Consider the following 20,561-nt stretch of genomic DNA (forward strand, 5'->3'; position numbering starts at 1 on the left):
ATGATCAGATCATGTCCCTGTGATGTGTAATGTTATTTGGGGATCTTTTTTTAATAGTGCATTTGTTCATGCTCATAAATAACACCAATGGAAATTGGTATTTTAAACTGGTCTGGGCTTTTCCTAGGCCAAACTTGACTAAAACAGGTCCCTGCAGGGTGGGCTGGTAGGACAAGTCTCTGCGCTGTCTATTGCTGATTTTACACCCAACAGCACGAGATTTCACTTCGTGAAAGTACTGAAAGGGGACGGACGGACGGACGCATTAATCTATTGCAGGCTGGTACACTCAGTTTACAACTTCGTTCCTACCAGTAAAACAAGTCCCTATCATATAATTGTCTTTTAAATTGAAGACGAAAATACAGATCGACACTTCTGCTGACACAAGAGAACGGATATGCAAGTACAAAAATATGTAACAACAATAATACTAATTGGGCTTATTGGTGAATTAGTTAATATTGTGCTACTCAAAGTCCTGAGCCAGCACCACTGAAATCCTCAGTTTAAATTGAGGTTTCAACAAAGATGGAACAAGGTTTATGAAATGTAGTGAGATTGATAGTTTCCAACTCAATTGTAAACCACAAAAGGCATATAAACAAAAGGCCAAATTAATCAGTTAATTTGCTCATTTGGCATAGTTAAGGCCTTAGGGATAAAGTGTTTCTTTATGGCCGGAGGAGGATAATTAAGGTAAAGTGTGTAGATAATGGGAAAGTGATGATGCAGTGATTGGATAGTGCATTGGCTACCTGAGTACAATTTCTGGACATGACTATTATAACATGCATGAACACATAAATATACATACATACATGCATGGAATGCACAAGCCGCACATAACAACAACAGCCGCCACTCACTACATAGTGGTCACCTCGGCGATCGTGCCAGGCTAGGTGCACTTCGAGGCTACATGAAGTGTGGAAGGCTCCCTGGCAGGTCATGGGACAGACCCCGGTGGAATGGGTTGACTGAGACCACTGGCACACATATATGCATACATATACACAAAGACAAAGATACACCATATAGCTTTTAACATATGTACGTATATATGTGTGCTGTTGGCAGGTACCTATTAAGGCTAGAACAGTACACGAGGGGGTGGGTGGCCAGCAGCATGCCTGGCCACCTTTGTTTCCCCATGACTGATGTTTACACTCCGTACCAGGTACTCATTTAAGGCTGAGTCGACCTAGGGGAGGCCCACGGGATGGTTCAGATATATAACACCGATGTTGGCCATAAGCGGGAATTGAAATCAGGTCACTGGGTTCAAAGCGGTGTGCTAACCACTGCATTACCGCTCCCATACTCGCCCACATCCGCGCACACACAGATTCATGCAGGGATATGTATATATGGGTTTTTTTTGTGTCACTGAGAAAAAAAGACATTGACAGGCCGATTGACTTTCATGTAATGCTGAGATTTACACCGATTCACTTATAGACAGTGAAACATCCATCTATTGTTCTTTAGCGGACCGGACATTTCCAACACTATATCAAGGGAAAATTTGGAGCAGGGAATGCTCTTTTCACTTTAGTTTGTGGTATCCTTTTCCTCATATTCCCACTGGATCTCTGATCCTGTTTATCTCTATTTAATGCACATCTCTCACTCTAGATCTCACGTGCTGTGCGTGTCTCTTATTCTATAGTTACAGGCATTTCCAGCCTATCACTCTACACATGTTAGAGAAGAGGAAGGAAATGTATGCAAAACGTATGCTAGAAACAGAATATTTGCCTACCGATACGGGAGAACATTTGTTTGGGCGACACTTGTAAAGGGAAAAAATATACATTGTGTCAAAGGAGATATGTGGGACCTAAAACATGAGATGGCAGATGCAGGAAAACACAACAGGAATGAAATAACGAGGTTACAATTTGGTAAGGATGGCTGGGGTTGGGTTAATGCCATTGATGCAGTATCATTGGCAGAGGATCATGGGCAATGTCAGAATGGGTGGGGTTAGTTGTCTCTCTTCAATGCCATGCATCTTCAGAGTATGATGTAATTTAAAGACATTTGGTAGGTTAACAGTAAGCTGATTTTTTATTTAAAGCTTTCGTGACTGCAGGGATTCATATTCTTGGTTATTTCGGTAAAGTCACGTAGAAGGGAAACAATAAAATAATAAAAATAAAACAATACAATTATCACGACGTTTCGGCTGCAACACAAGCAATCATCATCAGGTGTGAAAACCACAGCAAGAAAATTTGTTTTTTTTTTACCGAAAGAACCAAGAATAGTAAAGCTGATTGTCTCGCTGAATTATGACAGATCTCCGGTTGGGGGACAATTCTGAAGGTATTTATGAAGTGAACAATTGGCTGAATGTGACAATCTTGACAGAATGTATTATTATGATGACAAAGTGGTCATGGGGTACTTTGTATAAAGTATAAGTACCATGGCATCTTGCAGAGCATCACCAGATTAAATGTAGCAAGGTGAAAGCAGCATACGTTAGCATTACCAACTTTGAATGCTGCCCCAGGTCTGTGTACCTTGAGTATTTTGACGACCACCTTCTCGTTGTTGGTGATGTTGATGGCTTCAAACACCTCGCTGTATTTGCCCCGGCCCAGCTTGCGCACCAACTGATAGTCATCCTGGTTCCTAGACAAAAGAGCAAGGCAGCCCCCGCTTTTATTAAAGCTGAATTTAACATTATGCACATTTCACTGAAGCGCACATTTTAGCCATATGCTATTCCAGTACAAATGTCGTATTATAAAATGATAATTTACAGCCTTTGATTCAATCCGCTGTTGACGGAAAATCTCCATGTCATGTTCATCATGGGGATGTTTTTTTGCATACTTCACCACACTGGTCAGTGTGGGTTGTGGCTCAAATATCATTCTCCACATGTCACTCACAGAAAACGGTGTTAGCCATTTTTGGGATTCACTCAGATTGCCGGGTTAATACCATATAATTTTAAACACTATTCGACTCCATTATGATGCTGTTTAATAATAAAGCTTTGAAGAAATCCAACTATTGAATTTTAAGCAATTTGCTTATATGAGCAATTGGGTGGGTGGACTCCTTCTTAATTAGCATTCCTGAACAATGGCAGAAGTTTTATTTCCCCATGGCAAGTGACAGTCTGCCATAAAAACATCTCTGCCGTCTCCCAGGTATTAATATAAGTGGAATTGATGACATCATTTTTACCCAGTTATATAATGTAAAAACAAACTACAATTCCTGGACTTCAGTCTTACAAACCCAAGCAAAAAAACATTTCTGATAAACAAGCTAGGGGTGTATTGGATTAGAAAAGTCTATGTATGAGACCGCTGAGAAACTCCAGGACCTGAGAAGATAGGATGGGCTGAATAATGTGCCAAGGCGAGAATAACATAAGTTGTCTATGTGGCCACAACACTTCACAGTCTCATCAGCTCAAACCTCTGATGCTAAGTAGGATCAGGCATGTGTATGATAACATATATGGATGAGGTAACTGCATATCATGACACTGGCAGCTTCGAGAAAACTTTCTCGTCTGGCCCTAACATGAGCCATTCTCAATTTGGGTAACAATAAAATGGATTTTCTCTCATCCCCACTGGCGACAAGTCAGCAGCAGTGGTGATCATATGTTTTATTTGTTCAGAATATGGACAGTTGTTGAGGGAGGAACCAATGGGGATTTGGAAGCCTGCCCCCCTCCCCATCAAATCAATAATAAATAATTGATCAAATAATTCATACTGCCATAATGAAGGAGTGCCACTATCTGGCAGGTGATTCATGGATAATCTGGCTCCCCATCAGTTTCGTCAACAGACATGGGCACTGCCCAGGGCTCATTTATACAGGGGGTTACTTTTCTGTCTGATACCATTAAGATACCTCTCCTTTCTGGCTTCATGGGGAAGCATTGTGCTCACAGGGACAGTGAATAAATACTGTGTACCCAGCATGGACACTTTCATATTTATTGAAGTTTTATCCACTTCATGGAGGGCTCATGTGGGTTAAACATAAGAATAACAGCACATATCTAAGCACAAGTACACAGAAAACAAGAGTTTCGCCTAAAAAGAGGTAACGATACGAAACACGCTTTTGAATATAATTGGGTGTTTCACTCCATATACGAGAACTTGGAATTATAAATTAGACCAGACAGGTGGCTGATAGGCTCAGGGGGATAATGCACGTGTCAGGATACTCAGAAAGCACTTCCAAGCCTCTGGATCTAAGCTCCAGGACTGACAAGCAAAAAAAATCAGGAATAGTTTTTTTCAGTTCATAAATGCAGTGGGTTACAAGATTTCGGCAAAGTGGCTGAATAGCATCTATTATGTAACCCATATCGCCACTGTATAATGCAATACTCAATGTGGTAAGGCTTTTACAATAAACACAATAAACTAAATATGTAAAAACAATTAATTAATATTCTGTTATTTCTATAACATTATTGTATTGTTTATTTCCCCCCTTTTTTACATTTACAAAATGTACTCCAGCTGGTTTATCAGCATCCAGCCAAATCACTTTCTGAATACTGCATGGCAGCAGAGGCCTCGCCAGCTCAATCCATATGAAAACTTAGGTTACGTCTCAGGAGGCAAAACAGTGATTTAGTCCTTAATTTCAGTGGTGCTATGTCAGCCATGTTTAGAGGGCACCCGATTCAAGAGCCGAATGGCTCACAGGGCTATACCAAATAAATTAACTATGGAACAGGATTAGCTGCATGATCCACTCAACAAATCTTAATTTTTACATCACTTAAAACCACAAAAACACATGTCTTTGACAAAAGACTTCTCCATCCTCCCTCCCTCCCCCTATGACCCTTTCAATAACATCTTCTGTGATCCCTGAATTAGGTTTGTCCCCCTTCGTGTTTCCAGTCGCCATATCTTCCACAATGCCTGTTTCATATGCTCCTTTTATCCTGCATGGCTTCCCCCTTGCGCTCGCCCCTGTGCTCACCACTCAGCATGAATGATGACGCCGGTGGTCCTTGCTGTACAGCACAACTCGATAAAACCCCTGAGGTACCACTGTGGTACAAATACAAACTGAAAGCAACCCAGAGTTGGCTAGAAAAAACACACACACATGCCAAGTGTACACACAGGCATAGCACACACACACACACACTTTTAGCCTATGCCATTGTGGTAAATGGCGATAGCAAGTACCGAGTATGAACAGAATGGCAAATATGAAGGCAGTGGGGCTAACACCATTACTTTGTCTTACCAGTACTGATGTCAATAACACATTGCGTGAAGGACTCACAGATTGACTCAACCAAGAGGAAGTTGAGGATATTTTAATGTACATACACCAATTGTCAAAGGGCTTCAGAGCCAAGAAGCAATCCCTGGATGCTGAGATTGCAATGCAGTGCGTGAAACCACTGTGCAATTTCTTTATACAAGCATATGCACTCATAAATACTGGGTTTTTTTTACTATTGACCACATACCTACAATCAATCAGATTCTAGAAAAAGCAATATCACATACATTATGCTTGGCTTTTGCATACTCTGAAAAATAATTGGTTTCAAAGAAAACTAATGCAGTCAACTAAGCTTTCATCTAAGCCTTGATACGGAAAAAATATATTGAAATTAATGAAACTGTTTATATACATGAAACAGCTATACTGAGATGAAAAAAAAAATACAATACACATAAATAGAGGAGTCCAGGCAAGGAAATATGTTCTCAGTAAGGCTATTCTGACAAATTATATGCAAAAAAAAACTCAACTGGAGATAAAAATGCTTAAAACAAATAGGAACAAGAAGTATTACCATCTCAGATTTACTGATAACAGTCATTTACAACAACCGACAGAAATGAACTACAGGAAATGAATGGAAAAAATAGTGACGGCAGAATAGGATCAAAATGACAAACTAGAGAGACAAGCAAAGTGTAGTGCAATTATAAAATTATAGAAAGCAACATTCCAATTCGAAGGACGTTTTCATTGGGTCCATATTGCTTGCTATGACATATTGATCAGAAATATGAGCACTAATAAAGAAAACGAAACAAATGCAACCGAGAGAAATCCTATTGATTTTTAAGAAACGTAAGAAGACTTGGGCAGGACACATCGCTTTAAGGAGGAATGGCCGACGGACGAGACTGGCAAAGGAATGGTAGCCAAAGGAGGGAACGTGCCCAAGAGGAAGACGTGTTGGATAAAGGAGGCCTTCATCCAGCAGTATAACGATTATGGCTATTGATGAAGATTTCTTTTACGGGCTGAAGCACTTGTGCAGTGGTGAGTAGAATGCAACCTGAGGTTGTGTTTGGCCACCGCCAACATCAATGGCGAGTGATATAAGAACCGCTCCTGATTGCATCCCTTCCACAACCCTCATTGACTGGCTGTTTAGGGTCAAATGGTGATCATGGTGAAGCAACACTCTACCCCCACCACTTTCTCATAATAAATGTTGAATATGTTTACGAGTGTGGTGCCAGAGATATTTTCTCTTAAAAGAAAACTATATTAATAAGGCTTTGTAAAGGTAAACACTCAACTCTTTCCTTTTATTTACTTACCTAACAGCACAGGTTTATTATTTATTCATAGGCCATGCAGATGCCTTTCCTTGCCAAGATCCACTACCAGGCTGTCTGGGCATAGCAGCCCAGGCAAGATGGGAGGGCAGAGCGGGGTTCGGGCCCCTCAGGCTTTACTTAATGACTGAAAACATGGGCCATAATAGACCACAATTGCTAAGTAATGAATGTGTAACTTTGTTGGAAAACAGGAGGGAATTTAATGAATGTGACATGGAATGCTGTCGACACTTGAAGAAAACGACAAAGTTGCATGCATAAAAACTGCATTAACCTCAGCATCTGATTCACAAGGGGTTGTCAGTAATTGTACAGTGATTATTTTTTTTTGGGATATGCCTTTTAAACACCAATGCAATTTAATTCTTAGAGTCAAAGGAAGAAAGTAATTGACAGGTTGGCTCTGATCCAGTGAGAAATGTAGCATGGAATAAAAAACTACATACATGCCATGACGAATTTAAACCGGAGAAATCTATAAATATTTTCTCTCGATTTAAAGCTTTCGTGACTGCAAGGATTCATCTTTTTGGTTCTTTCGGTAAAGTCACGTAGAATGAGAATCAAATAATAAATTAATAAAAGCCACAATAAAATTCTCACGACGTTTCGGCCACAACACAAGTGGCCTTCTTCAAGTGAAAGGAACAGACCTGTCGGGACGACAGAGCTTCATTGATTATTTTATTGTGTTATTTTATTAATTTACTATTTTATTCTCATTCTACGTGACTTTACCGAAAGGACCAAAGAAGATGAAATATTTTCTCCATAATAAAAAAAATTGAAAGACTGTATAGGTTATGAGCTTTGCATGTAGGTGTTCATTCATATGGACGATTCAAAGTAAGCCCAGTAATGAGATGCTGCTGTGTCAGCTACTGCATTATAAAAAAAATAGGTGATGAAATGGCTATATAGTGGTACGTTTGTTAACAAAGGATTGTTAACAAACGTACCACTACAGTCCGTTTATTTCTTGTGGACTGTTCCTTTCTCACAGCTACCTGGTATTTTTTTCTCACAGCTACCTGGTATTTTTTGCAAAAAATACCAAAGCAGTTGTTAAAAAAACCCTCTGACATCATTCACTAAAGTACACAGTGTAAGAGCTTGAGTCATAAATTAGAACACTATTTTTATCTAATGCACTGTAAAGAGAGTCAGCGTCTCTAAATAACCAGCTATTGAGTATGTATATGGCCAAAACTCAAGATTTCCTAATTAAACTTGAGTCTCACTGCCAAGAGGCATTCAATAATAAAAAAAACTGTTGAAATTAGTTAAAAAATATTATTTGGGTCACTGAATGAGAAATGCAATTATCATTATAGGAGAAGATGGGTTAATAAAAAAAACTATTATAATCTACAACATTTTTTTCAATAAACATATGCATTATATTTAGCAGGGCAAAATACAATTTGAGTTATGTCAAAGAGTGCGTGGTGCTGTTATACCTTTGAAAATCACAGCCTGGAGGCAGCGGTGGAAATGTAACATTCCCATGACATGGGCCTACTGCAGTGTACAGCACCCACCATTGCAAAGAAACGACAGTGCAAATATAGCCCTGCACTGTATTTTCTACAGGGCATTCTTACCGAGGCACACAGACCCTTGTTAAAAAAAAAACCTGTCATTGGTAAACACAAGCAATTTTCTGCCAGTGTATGGTATTCCACTTTTAAAAATGTCCTACAATTTAAGTCAAAAATAGCATTCCACCATGGATCATCATTCAGATTTCCCTTCCATGTGAGATTGTCATCTTCTCAATGGGCTCCTTAATTGACTGAATACATGATAATTGGTGTATTGTAGAGACCAGTTTATAAGTTATATATCGTGCTTGTTATGAACGTAAGAAATGTTGAACGATCCTTACTAAAAAAATAGTACAGGACTATGCTGTAAAGTGACACATCTGTGAGTTTGTTAGTCGTACCATTACACTTAACAGCTACAAAGTGTACATTTTAAAGTTGCTTTGTGACAACTCTGATGGAATTTTTTAATATAGACACGCAGATTAAAATAGGCCTTTTTAATATTTGGCTTTGTAAATATTTCAGTCGGTGCAGCCAAAACCTTGGACAACATATCAAGATTCATGTTGTCAAGGGAAATACTGCACAATGTTGATGAGTTCAAAACCGGCACTCCTAAAATCCTGGATATGATTTCCAGGCTCATACCAGAGCTAAAACCAGACGCTCAAACTGCAAGTGATAATGATCTCATAGACAACCCTTTTATCACCCCAACACCACTGGATAAAGAGCCTTCCCACACCATTCAAGTAGTTGTCAGGGTTATTTGATCATACTTCACCATGCTGATCAAGTGTGGGTTGAAGGCAAGAAGCATTGATGGAAGCGGGTGGTAGAGTCCAACAAAATATTTCCCTGCACAGCCCCCTCTGCTGACAATGAAGCAATGGTCCCCAACGTTCGCTAATGACTGCACAAAAACCCATCATTTAAATTTTCGTTTTGCACTTAAGTCAACTGGGAAGACAGGCAAGTAGTCAATAAAGACATTAAAACGTTTAATACACTAATACTAGCAGATGCCAAGCAATGAGTGTAGTGGTGTACATCTACAATCCACAACTTTGGTGGTGGGCTGAAGATCATGTCATCAGTATAAAGATCTCAAGTAGATTTTGCACTCATCTGTGAGAATGTTTGCATGTTATTCACAACCACGTACGAGCTGTCACCAGATACCCAAGGTTCCTCTGACGTGAAACATATGAAGGAAATGGTCAAACATCATGACCAAAGATCCTCCTAAATAGTCATGAGATTAAGTGATATTTGCCTAAAAAAAATATGATTAGAAGGATAAATGCAAACATTACTTCACTATTCACACATTGCTATAGCAGACTGAGGTGCAGATGCACACTATATTTCACAGATTTATGTCCAAACAATCAACAGTCATCCCAAGCCAGTCAGCAGTGTCAAGCATTAACTGCAAACTTCTGCCAAGTAAATTATGTGGTCAATTACAAAAGCAAACAGTCGATATCACAGCAAGATTAATACATTATGCAGAAAGATATAAAACAATGATTCACTTTTATTAATAGATCAATGATTAAAAAAACATTCGTAACTGACCCTATGTAATCACTGGTAACCGAGTGTACATGAGAAAAAAAACTCAGTTAAATAAAGGACAATGAATTTAAAGCTGACAAATAAGAGAAAGCATAACTCCAAATTCCTGACCTTAACACTTGTAAATTATGGAGTATCATGTAACACCACTCTGCGCTGTGCACCTGTTATGCAATATTTGTAAATGTGCCAAATATCAAGCAGCATCACAGCTGCCAAACCAAACTCTCATTGCTGTTATTTCCAATGGAGGATCTTTGCTGCAGTTACATTTTTATGGAGTCAGTTTAACACGTAGGCTTTCGCGACCAATATTATCCATAAGAGGTTTTTGGGTTATAACGCATAAATATAAATGTCGTTAAACTCGCCACCCCCGACACAGCCAATCACTAAGGTTTGTCACGTAAACAGAACATGCCAATACATTATTAGTACAGCACACCGGTGTGTTTGAGAGTAAACCCACAACATTTACAATTTGAGTACGACGTTTCGCCAGTAATTACAACTAGCATAATCAGGCAACAGACATATATGTGGAGAAGTCTGTTTTGTTCCTTATATAGAGGCGTAGATGTGATGACCACGCATCTGCGCTTTTGCGCAAAGTGGGGGGGGGGGGGGGATTACTGAGTCAACGTACATTATGCATGTGCATTATGCGAGCCCTTTGACCTTGTCCTTCCTGTCTGTTGTGTATATTAAAATAGCCTACCAACGGTAATGCCGATAGACGTATGCTGTGGCGAAACACAGATTTGTGGCTGTTGCCTGATGATGCCAGTTGTAATTACTGACAAAACGTCCAACTCAAATTGTAAATGTTGTGGGTTTACTCTCAAACACTAGTAACGAATTGGCATGTTCTGTTTACGTCACAAACCTTCCTAATTAGCTGAGTCGGGTGGTGCCGGGTTTAATGACACATTTATATTTATGTGATCTAACCCAAAAAAACATATTATGGATTTTATGGAGTCATTATTTTTTTTATATTGTTAGGCAAACAGCTATACAGAGAAATAGCTGTCCCCCGACACATACTGCTGTATTTGCATACCTTCACACATCTCGTCTCCATTCGTAAAAAAAAAAACGCTTGGACAATCCTGCACCCCATAGAATGCAGAACGTAAAAAAAGTTTCCACAATTGCTACTTTGCATATAAATGGGAAGCATATTCCAATGTAATGCTTGTAAATGTTTAACATTTCAAACAGCGCACATACATTATAGATTGTTCATACCTACAAGGAAAAATAAAAAGTTAAGGGTATTTGGCCTACTTTTATAAGCTGGCCAGATGTCTTTAAAGAGGTGGAAGTGCCCACACTTTATCCCATCACATGTACCCTGTCAATCAACTGTGTGATGTACCCATTGATACTACTGTGTAGACAGAGGTGGGGGATGATAAAAAAATAACGTGCCTATTATTTGCTGGGAGCTTGAACAGGCGATTTCTGAATTGCAAGTGAAGTGTTTCTGACCATTACACAGCAGCAACCCCCTGAGAAGTATCTGGGCCTGAACCCAAGGCTTTGTTAAATTAAAAAAATAATTGACAATCAGGTTAAAAACAACAAGAGTCAAACTGGGTTTCCTGTATAGATATAGGAAGTGGTTTGTCAAACCTGCTCCGAAGACATTCATTGTGATACCTAATTTGCCTATAACATCTCTTCCATTATTATCACCAGCCTGGTTCCAATCTATAACAGTGCGCCTCAGGATTCACGTACGGCTGACCATTTTGAGAACGTAATTGTAACATAAACACGAATACTAATGCTGCATTAAAAAAATATTTAATACGAGTAAATTAGTACGTGGCAAAATTAATGTATGCCTGCTGAGGTGAAAAACAGGAGCTCCAAAGCTGATCCGACTGTCGGCAATAGTGGAGAGTCGTGAACAACAAAGATACAGCAGGTGGATGCCTGTGAACAAACGGAGGCTCCGGAACACTCCACAGTGTGAATGTGGTGAAAAACTTAATCACTCGTGAACAAATGTCCACTGTACTCAACATCCCCTGAAGCTCTTGTTACTTGATATCAAAATGTACGTTACAAATATATTGCTATCCCTCCATATGACGCAATAATAATTTGGAAAGTCAATGTTAATTGTACTGCCTCGTTTTTATCCAGGTGTATATGGCACATTGCCTCCATATTTCTGTTCTTACTTGGCTCACATGAATTGTTAGCATGCTATAAGCTGAGAGACATTTCTCATGCGAAAGACTCCCTGTCAGCTCTCTCTTGCACCACAAAGCTTTCTCTTACTCAGCACTACCCGAATGGAACCAATGGGATCCCAAGAGCAGACTGAATCCAGTAAGATCTTAAATGCTATATATTATATTACTACAAGGTTTAAAATGTATACATTGTTCCATTAGGTTATTTTCTTCCATGTAATACATTGTCCATGAATATAGTCACATTTTTCAAATATTATTGAGTATCAATGTATATTGTTTTCATATTTTGCTTTGTCTGTTATTAATTATGTTTGCTGTGAAACTGATGTACTGCTGCCATCTTGCCAGGAAATCCTTGGAATGGGATGTTCATCTCAAGGGTGTTTATCCTGGTTAAAGATTCATATACGTATAAATAAAATGAAAAGTTAAAGTGAATGCAGGAAAAATGTATGTGAATGAACTGGAAGAATGTCTAAATTATTTTGAAAAAATAAGTGCTGCTTGTCTAATTGCTTACAACAATGTGCAGAAAAAGAAATGTTTTAAATAATTTGCATAATTTTAAAATTCAAACCATCTTCGTAATGTGTTCGTGACCATACGTTTACACATAAATTAAATGTAGAATGTGTATATGTATATATTTTTATACAAGCTTCTGCTAATTTAAATTAATAAGAATGTGAAATATGGTCATACTGGAAACAGCGTGAAAATTAAGAGCCTTACACCTCTGACCTTCAAATAATATTAATGACAAGCCATTGCATCAACCAACTTTGAAGAATACAACATAGACTCTTGCTCACCCTAGAGTCTACATTTGAAATTAAAGAGGAGACTGCTAGAGGCCACTACATTCACCACAATGTTAAGAATGGATTTTTGAATCGAATCATGTCCCTGAATCGGGCGGCAAGGTTAATCAATGAAACAACGATAACTGCTGCACAATGCTTCCATAGAGCTGACCTTTAACTTGGATGAACTATTTGAGAAAATTGTCATGAATATAATAACAATAATATAATAATTCTACATGGGAATTATAATAGCTACTATATGACTGTATTTATTTAAACCAAGGTCCTCCTTTGAAAGTGTGGCCCTTTTGGTCTCGATGGCCTCTTCATCATCATCAGCAGCCATTCTTTCTACTGGTGGACGAAGACCTCCCCCCAAGCTGCCACATCCCCGAGTCTTGCGATGCTATGAATTCCATCTTAATCCTGCACATTAACTTATCCCATTGCTCCATCTCCATGGTGGAATCTTCTCGGGGGGAGCATTCTCTCCTTTGGATGCCATTCCAGCACCAGTTTTATCATCATGCATCCTTGTGCAAGTCCACTTACTTTCCTTAACAGTCAATATTATATATGGGATTTGTGTTTTGATTCATGTGGTCCTCTTTCTGTCTCTCAGTGCAATTCCAAGTGTGAATTTTCACGTGCTTCTTTTTGCACTTTTAATATGCTCTTTTTGTTTTTTTGTCAGTGTCTATATACAGACCCACGTCATAGTGGGTATTTGCCCTGACTGAAAATGTTCAACTTCAAGTAAATTCACGTGAACAGTAAAAACCTTGGATTGCGAGCATAATTCGTTCCGGAAACATGTTTGTAATCCAAAGCACTCGTATATCAAAGCACTCGTATATCAGTTGTGATCACGTGACGCTCGGCAGACAAAGCGTATACGTACTACTCCTATTGCAAGACCTCGCTCGTTTATCAAATCAATATTTATTTAAAATTTTTGCTCGTCTTGCACAACACTCGCAGACCAAGCTACTCGCAATACAAGGTTTTGCTGTAGTTTTAAATTATTAAATCCAGTTTTGCAAAAGTTATCTACCTCTGTATTTCATTATTTTGATCCCTACTTACCTTCAATAAATGCCCGAGGTATACATATTCTGTTGTGTTTTTTTTCCAGCTGTCTGGCTTTTTTATACTTACACAGAAATTAAATATATGAATCGTGGAATGATTCCTCAATGCATTGTTGCCCGACTATCCCTATTAACCAGCCAAAAGGAAACAAACGTATCAACATAAATGATAGTTAAAGATGAATATGAATAAAAAGCAAAATAAATGTCAAACATGAGCAGTAAGTATGAAAAAACTAAAATTAATATTATTCCAATGTGTGCTGCATCTATAAAGGTTCCAGTGACACATTGCTTCAGAACTAAATGTTTTATCTTACGTTTTGGTAAATAGTAGTTTTAATATTAAAAAACATTGATATACATACCAGTTTACAACCCTGGACATCATAAATATGCAAACTAGTGACACATAAAACCACGCATCTTAACAGATTACCAAGATTACCCAGACGTATTTGCTTGCAATGTTAACATGAAGTAGTAGGGATTCCAAAGTAATGACAACAAAGTCAAGAGATATTTGCATCACCAACAGATAAACATGTCGTTGCATGTTGCCGATGGCTGCCTCAGCCAAGAGTAGTTGTCCCCAAATTGACACATGTTTTCAAGAGTAATTGTAATTAAATCAATAAGAAGAAATGCAACACTGGAATAATGTTATAGTGAATGACTGGTTATTACAGTAGAGTTGTTCTAGAGTCAAGGATGTGTACTTGTGCGTGTTTAACCATCATTAGCACTTTAAGAGGCAGTGCACATATATTTAAAATATTGTGAACAAAAAAAGTCATTATATCCCAGCTAAAATGAGCATGAGGCAGTGCTCTTCAATTATTGGCCCAAAGCCAAAGGTCAACCACAGCTTGTCTTTCCATAAAATGGGAAGCCCATAAGAGAAAATACCTAAAAAAATGTTTAATTTTTAAATGAAAACGTCAATTGAAGAAGTTGTTCGGCAGGATGTCCGTTTAGCACGGTTGGCTACGTACGGTGCTAAAGAAGTTCAATATATGGTACATACAATGAAATATAACACTGACAAAAAATGGCGCATTTGATTATAAAAAAAAACAGTACTCGATTCCCAGCCACAGCTGGAGTAACATCTGAACAAATCCTCGGTCTGTCAATTCAGTATCAATATTGTTGTATGTCACAAGACAATCGTGATTCGCTGTGTGATCAGAGGCAAGGGCGGCGGGGTAAGGGGGTGGGGGACACATGAAGGGACGGATGGATGAGATGGTGGTGGTTTATGGTGGTGATGATGATACGATCTGGTACTCACCCCCACTCCACGACGTGTGACTCATAGTCCCAGTACTCGCGCGGGCGGTGCGTGTTCACGTCCGTGTATACACGCGCTCGGCTCGCCACAGGGGCAGACATCGCTCGCCCACTGACCTGGACTGGTACATTGACAACAAACATTGACAATCAACTACCATATACCTCTACTGCATATATTTATTTTTTCGAGATCGTCCTCTAATAGCTCTCCCCCCCCCCCTTTGGGATTGTTACCCAGTACTTTCTTCGCCATGATGTCCGACGTTTCGCTACCATGCGTTTGGGAGCTTCTTCAGGACCTTACAGTATAATTATAGAGCGAAACACGAAGAAGCTCACAGCACGTGGAGTGAAACGTCAAGGCGATTCCGAACGACACGCGGGTACAACCTGAAAACACATCGTGCCGCTTTAATAATGGGTCATGATCAGTCCATTGCTGGATTAAGATCTCCCCTTGACCACAAACAATCCGTACTCTTCTAACAAACTGGATGTATATGGTTTGCAAAGAGTAAAGCAAAGTCACGAATTACAAAGTAGACAAAACTTCAAACAATGGAATAGAATGTGTAAATTATGTTACTCTGCTGAGTGGTAACATAACTTCAGGTTTGTACATCTTGTAAACGGTTAATCAGACGCTCATTATAACTTAACTAATTCAATAAAGTCAGTCTCTGCTCAAATGACCATCCACAGCACACGTTGTGGTCCTGATCCAGCGACTGAACTTGAAACATTCCCATGGAAGGAGACCCCGATCTCAATGAGACGACTACCACTGTTGACGTTCCACTTAAATGATACGCATTTTACCAACACCGAAAGTAATTACTGGCGTTTGTATAGCCGCAACCCAGATTTAAACTCGCAACCTATCAATTTAAGCCAGGCGTTTTTAATCAATACAACCAACCTCCATAAATACAAACACTATTATAAAATAGCGTTGCGCTCCTCATAATAATAACAACATACATAGCTAACAATAATATACAAAAACTGCTGCAATTCGCCGTCATTAAACAGGAGATACCACGCGACATAAAAAAAAAATATACAGTATACGGCACACCTCGAACTAAAACACATTTACAACACGTATCCAACTTGTTATCTTTATCCACGCGAACTGGCTACGACTGATTGAACAAAGATAACAACATCCAAACATTGTCCCACCGTCTTTAAGTCTGCTTTAAAGAGCGCCAAGTCCTCCTCCTCCAGCAAAATACCCCCGGCGCGGCCTAGCCGAGACGCGAGCGCTCCGCGGACCCCCCGTCCTCGACTAGAATCGCGCGCCGGCTCCCCTCGCTCCAAAGCCGGGAAGGTCCGCGAGGCCCTACCCTCTCCCGCCCGCCCCTCGTGAGGTGCCCGAGTCGCGCGCCGAAAAGAAGCGACGCGGCTCAGGTGCGCTGGGTCTCTGCGTGGTGTGTGCGTGGTGTGTGCGTGGCGCGGCGCGTTTTCCTGCCTGAACCTAGGGCCGTTAGTGAATCGAAACGGGTTGCGAGGCACACCGGGGGCCCGTTACTGACCGTGGCCGGCAGGGCGAGGGAAGGCCGTGGTGGTGGTGGTGCGGTGGGGGGGTGGTGGTGGTGGGGGGGTGAGGCGCGGTGGCGGGAAGCGGCGGAGCGCGCGCCACAATATGGCGGAGAGGAGCTCTCTCGAACCCCCCCCGCCCACACACCAACCAGAGTTAGCTGCACAACCAGTGAGGGGATTCCCACGGCTATCTCACGCGCTTGTGCAGGGCTCCACGTCCCCAGGCGCACCGTGGTGATGGGGTTTTTTTTTAGTTAATAAAAAAATCGCCTCACGAAGTGACGATCCCCCAACCCCCGTCTGTCCGTGTGCGTGGGCGGTTTTTGTCGTGATCTCATCAGTGGCTGTGGTTATTAATTTTACCTCAGCCACATCTTCCCCATTAGGACCGAAGAAAAAGTGTCAGCCAACGTCTAGTACGGTGATCTCAGTGGCTGTGGTTATTAATTTTACCTCAGCCACATCTTCCCCATTAGGACCGAAGAAAAAGTGTCAGCCAACGTCTAGTACGGTGATCTCATCAGTGGCTGTGGTTATTAATTTTACCTCAGACACATCTTCCCCATTAGGACCGAAGAAAAAGTGTCACCCAACGTCTAGTACGGTGATCTCAGTGGCTGTGGTTATTAATTTTACCTCAGCCACATCTTCCCCATTAGGACCGACGAAAAAGTGTCACCCAACGTCTTGTACGGTGATATCCTCAGTGGCCCGGTGTAAAAACATCTAAACCACTTGGAACACCTCCAATATTTAATGCCCCACAAAGTCTCGTTTTTTTATCTCCTTTGTGACCACCGTGTAAAACGCCTCCAGCTTCACAATCACCTCCAACTAAGGTTTACCACCTTTTTTCCACTATACAGGGTGGTCCAGATGTCTTGTGAGACCCCCCCCATTTAATTATCTGAAACTAAATATGTTTGAAGTAAGGTTTATTAAAAACATTTTTAAAATGTCAGGGGTCAATTAATTGGGGGTCACAAGACAGCTGGACCACCCTCTGGACCCAAACCCAGACATATCTCAGTCAACCTGGGTCAAAGGGCGTCGTGGTGGCGAGATTTTAATTACCTCGGCTGGTGCATGGATTTTTCTCCAGCTCCTCTTGTTTTTCCCTCCACATTTAGAAACACGCGTTTCGAGTATTTGGCTGCTGTACATTTCCACATGATAAGCGACTTCATAGGGCTATCATTTATGGCCAGGTTTATTCTGAAAAGAGCGATTTAGCTCAGTGGGCCTTATCTTCTTCTTTGGTTCTTTCGGTAAAGTCACGTAGAATGAGAATAAAATAATAAAATAAAATAAGACAATAAAATTCTCACGACGTTTCGGCCACAACACAAGTAGCCTTCTTCAGGTGAAAGAACAGAACTGTCGGGATGACAGTGCTTCTTGTGTTGTGGCCAAAACGTCGTGAGAATTTTATTGTCTTATTTTATTTTATTATTTTATTCTCATTCTACGTGACTTTACCAAAAGAACCAAAGAAGATGAATCCTTGCAGTCACGAAAGCTTTAAATCGGGCCTTATCTTGTAAAAAACCCCTAATTATAGTTTTTGCGTGTTTTTATAGTATTTTATCAAAAACCGTACAGTATACTGCAATTAAAGCTCAGTACAATTCTACCAAACCTCCGTTCAAATCAATTACTGTACTTGCATCCAAATGAAAACGAACATAGAGGTCAATTCCCAGACTGGTGGGTCAAACCCTGACAAGGTGGAAACCCTACTTGAAAAAAATCTCCTAAAACACTTCAAAACGTGCCCTACATTTGTATCTCTTTAAATCTCCGTTAGTAGCTGTAGTGTTAAACACATTAGCGATCACAAAGTGCCCTCTGTATTTTTTGTGTGAAGGTGACACGCAAAAATACGGAGGGCCCGACAATTTCCTATTCACACCAACTTTTGGCAGAAGGACCTCCACCAGAGGTTATTTTTTGCCTGGTCTTCCACAATGGCCAGACGGTCGTGGTGGGTTGTTTAACCATACTTCAGCACGCGAGTCAGTGTGGCCTCGTGAAGGGAGAGACCCAAGTCCAATTTAGATTTGACACACGACTCGTATTGGCTTTGGCTGGGGATCAGACTTATAACATCGAGTTCTTAGCACAGTGCGCTAACCACTTCACCACCAACATGTGAATTTTATTTACAGCAGGAGCGAGCCCACTGGGACAACATTTGAGAAATAATTTCACTTATATGTGAATTACAATGGTTTATGATTTATTGACCAAATCACTCAAAATGTGACTTATCTTGTGACGTTATTTTGTGAATGATTGGAAATCCGTAAATTAAATTATCCTATACAAGTTTAACACTTAAGCTTTCGCGACCAATATCATCCATAGTAGAGGTTTTTTGGGTTAGATCGCATAAATATATAAATGTGTCGTTAAACCCGCCACCACCCGACACAGCCAACTAGTAAGGGTTTTCACGTAAACAGAACGTGGCCAATTCGTTACTAGTACAGCACTAACCGGTGTGTTGGAGAGCAAAGCCACAACATTTACAATCTAAGTACGACGTTTTGCCAGTAATTACAACTAGCTTTATCAGGCGACAGCCAGATTTGTGGAAAAGTCTAACTGTTCCGTTCCTTATATAGAGGCGTAGATGTGGTGACCACACTTCTGTGCGAAAAATATTTCTCCTTATTCAATCCTCAGTGCAGTTATGAAAATCACGAAAAATATTATTGTCATTCACTGAGTTTTAAAATTCTAGATTTAAAGCTTTCGTGACTGCAAGGATCCATAATCTTTGGTTCTATTCTATTTTTACCTACGTGACTTTACCGAATAGAACCAAAGAGTATGAGTTTTAAAATGTTCATTTTTGCACATGTAAGAATTGTGTATTGGAATATTATAGGCTGTGAAAATTGGTTAAAAAAGAACATCCCTTTCAAAACTATGACATACAGTATTTATACCTCCGTAATTATTAAATAAAGGTGAATACGAATGACACGTAATTTATATTCATGAAAGTGGTGTAGATTATCCTACTCTGCGACTGAAGTAGAAAATGCACTGAATTGCTGAAATTACTCCACTTATACCAATTAAAATTAATTTTACTTTTCAGTCGCTGTCCTAAATGCATGAATTAAACAAATAAACAGTTGTAAACATTTTTCATGAGGCAGATTTCATTAAAGACCTTGAATGTAAGTTTTAATATAGTTTGTCTATTAAGCGTTAATAGGGAAAATTCCATGAAAAGGTTTGTTTTAACGCAATTGGCCACTAAGATATCATTTTTGGAACTACCTAATCAACTCCCCTTTTTTATTGAATAAATATGCTGTAAAATTTCGATTTAAAGCTTTCGTGACTGCAGGGATTTATATTATTGGTTCTTTCGGTAAAGTCACGTAGAAGGGAAATAATAAAATAATACAAATAAAACAATTATATTGTTTACCGAGTCACGTAGGTCTCAAATTTTATTTTATACCTACGTGACTTTACCGAAAGAACCAAAGAGTATGGATTTCTGCAGTCACGAAAGCTTCAGATCAAATATGCTGTACTTTCGCAATAAATTTGGAATTCAATAACTGGTGAATAACGATTAGTATTGTAATAGAAATTACTCAACATTTTTTTTAATTTTTAAGTTTGCTCTAAATGCATCGTGTTGCCAAACGTCACCCTCGAAACCTTAATGACTTGGAGAAGAACTGCAAAGAGGAGTGGGACAAAATCCCTCCTGAGATGTGTGCAAACCTGGTGGCCAACTACAAGAAACGTCTGACCTCTGTGATTGCCAACAAGGGTTTTGCCACCAAGTACTAAGTCATGTTTTGCAGAGGGGTCAAGTACTTATTTCCCTCATTAAAATGCAAAT

At 39.7% G+C, this 20,561-nt stretch overlaps 1 protein-coding gene across 1 annotated transcript in view; it reads right to left on the reverse strand.

Annotated features, from left to right (window-relative positions):
- LOC116954157 (casein kinase II subunit alpha) overlaps positions 1-16,930 on the reverse strand; it is a 46,998-nt gene extending 30,068 nt beyond the window's left edge. Inside the window, exons 1-3 of the mRNA XM_032974628.2 lie at positions 16,681-16,930; positions 15,141-15,261; positions 2,532-2,643 (exon numbers count right to left, since the gene is read on the reverse strand). Coding sequence (XP_032830519.2) covers positions 2,532-2,643; positions 15,141-15,241 — 213 coding nt within the window. The 5' untranslated portion in view covers positions 15,242-15,261; positions 16,681-16,930. The remainder of the gene's footprint in view (positions 1-2,531; positions 2,644-15,140; positions 15,262-16,680) is intronic.
- Between the last annotated feature and the right edge of the window lie 3,631 nt (positions 16,931-20,561).

This window comes from Petromyzon marinus, chromosome 54, assembly GCF_048934315.1.
Source record: "Petromyzon marinus isolate PM22_M1 ecotype Great Lakes invasive population chromosome 54, UKy_Petmar_22M1.pri1.0, whole genome shotgun sequence".
NCBI classification, from domain to species: Eukaryota; Metazoa; Chordata; class Hyperoartia; order Petromyzontiformes; family Petromyzontidae; genus Petromyzon; species Petromyzon marinus.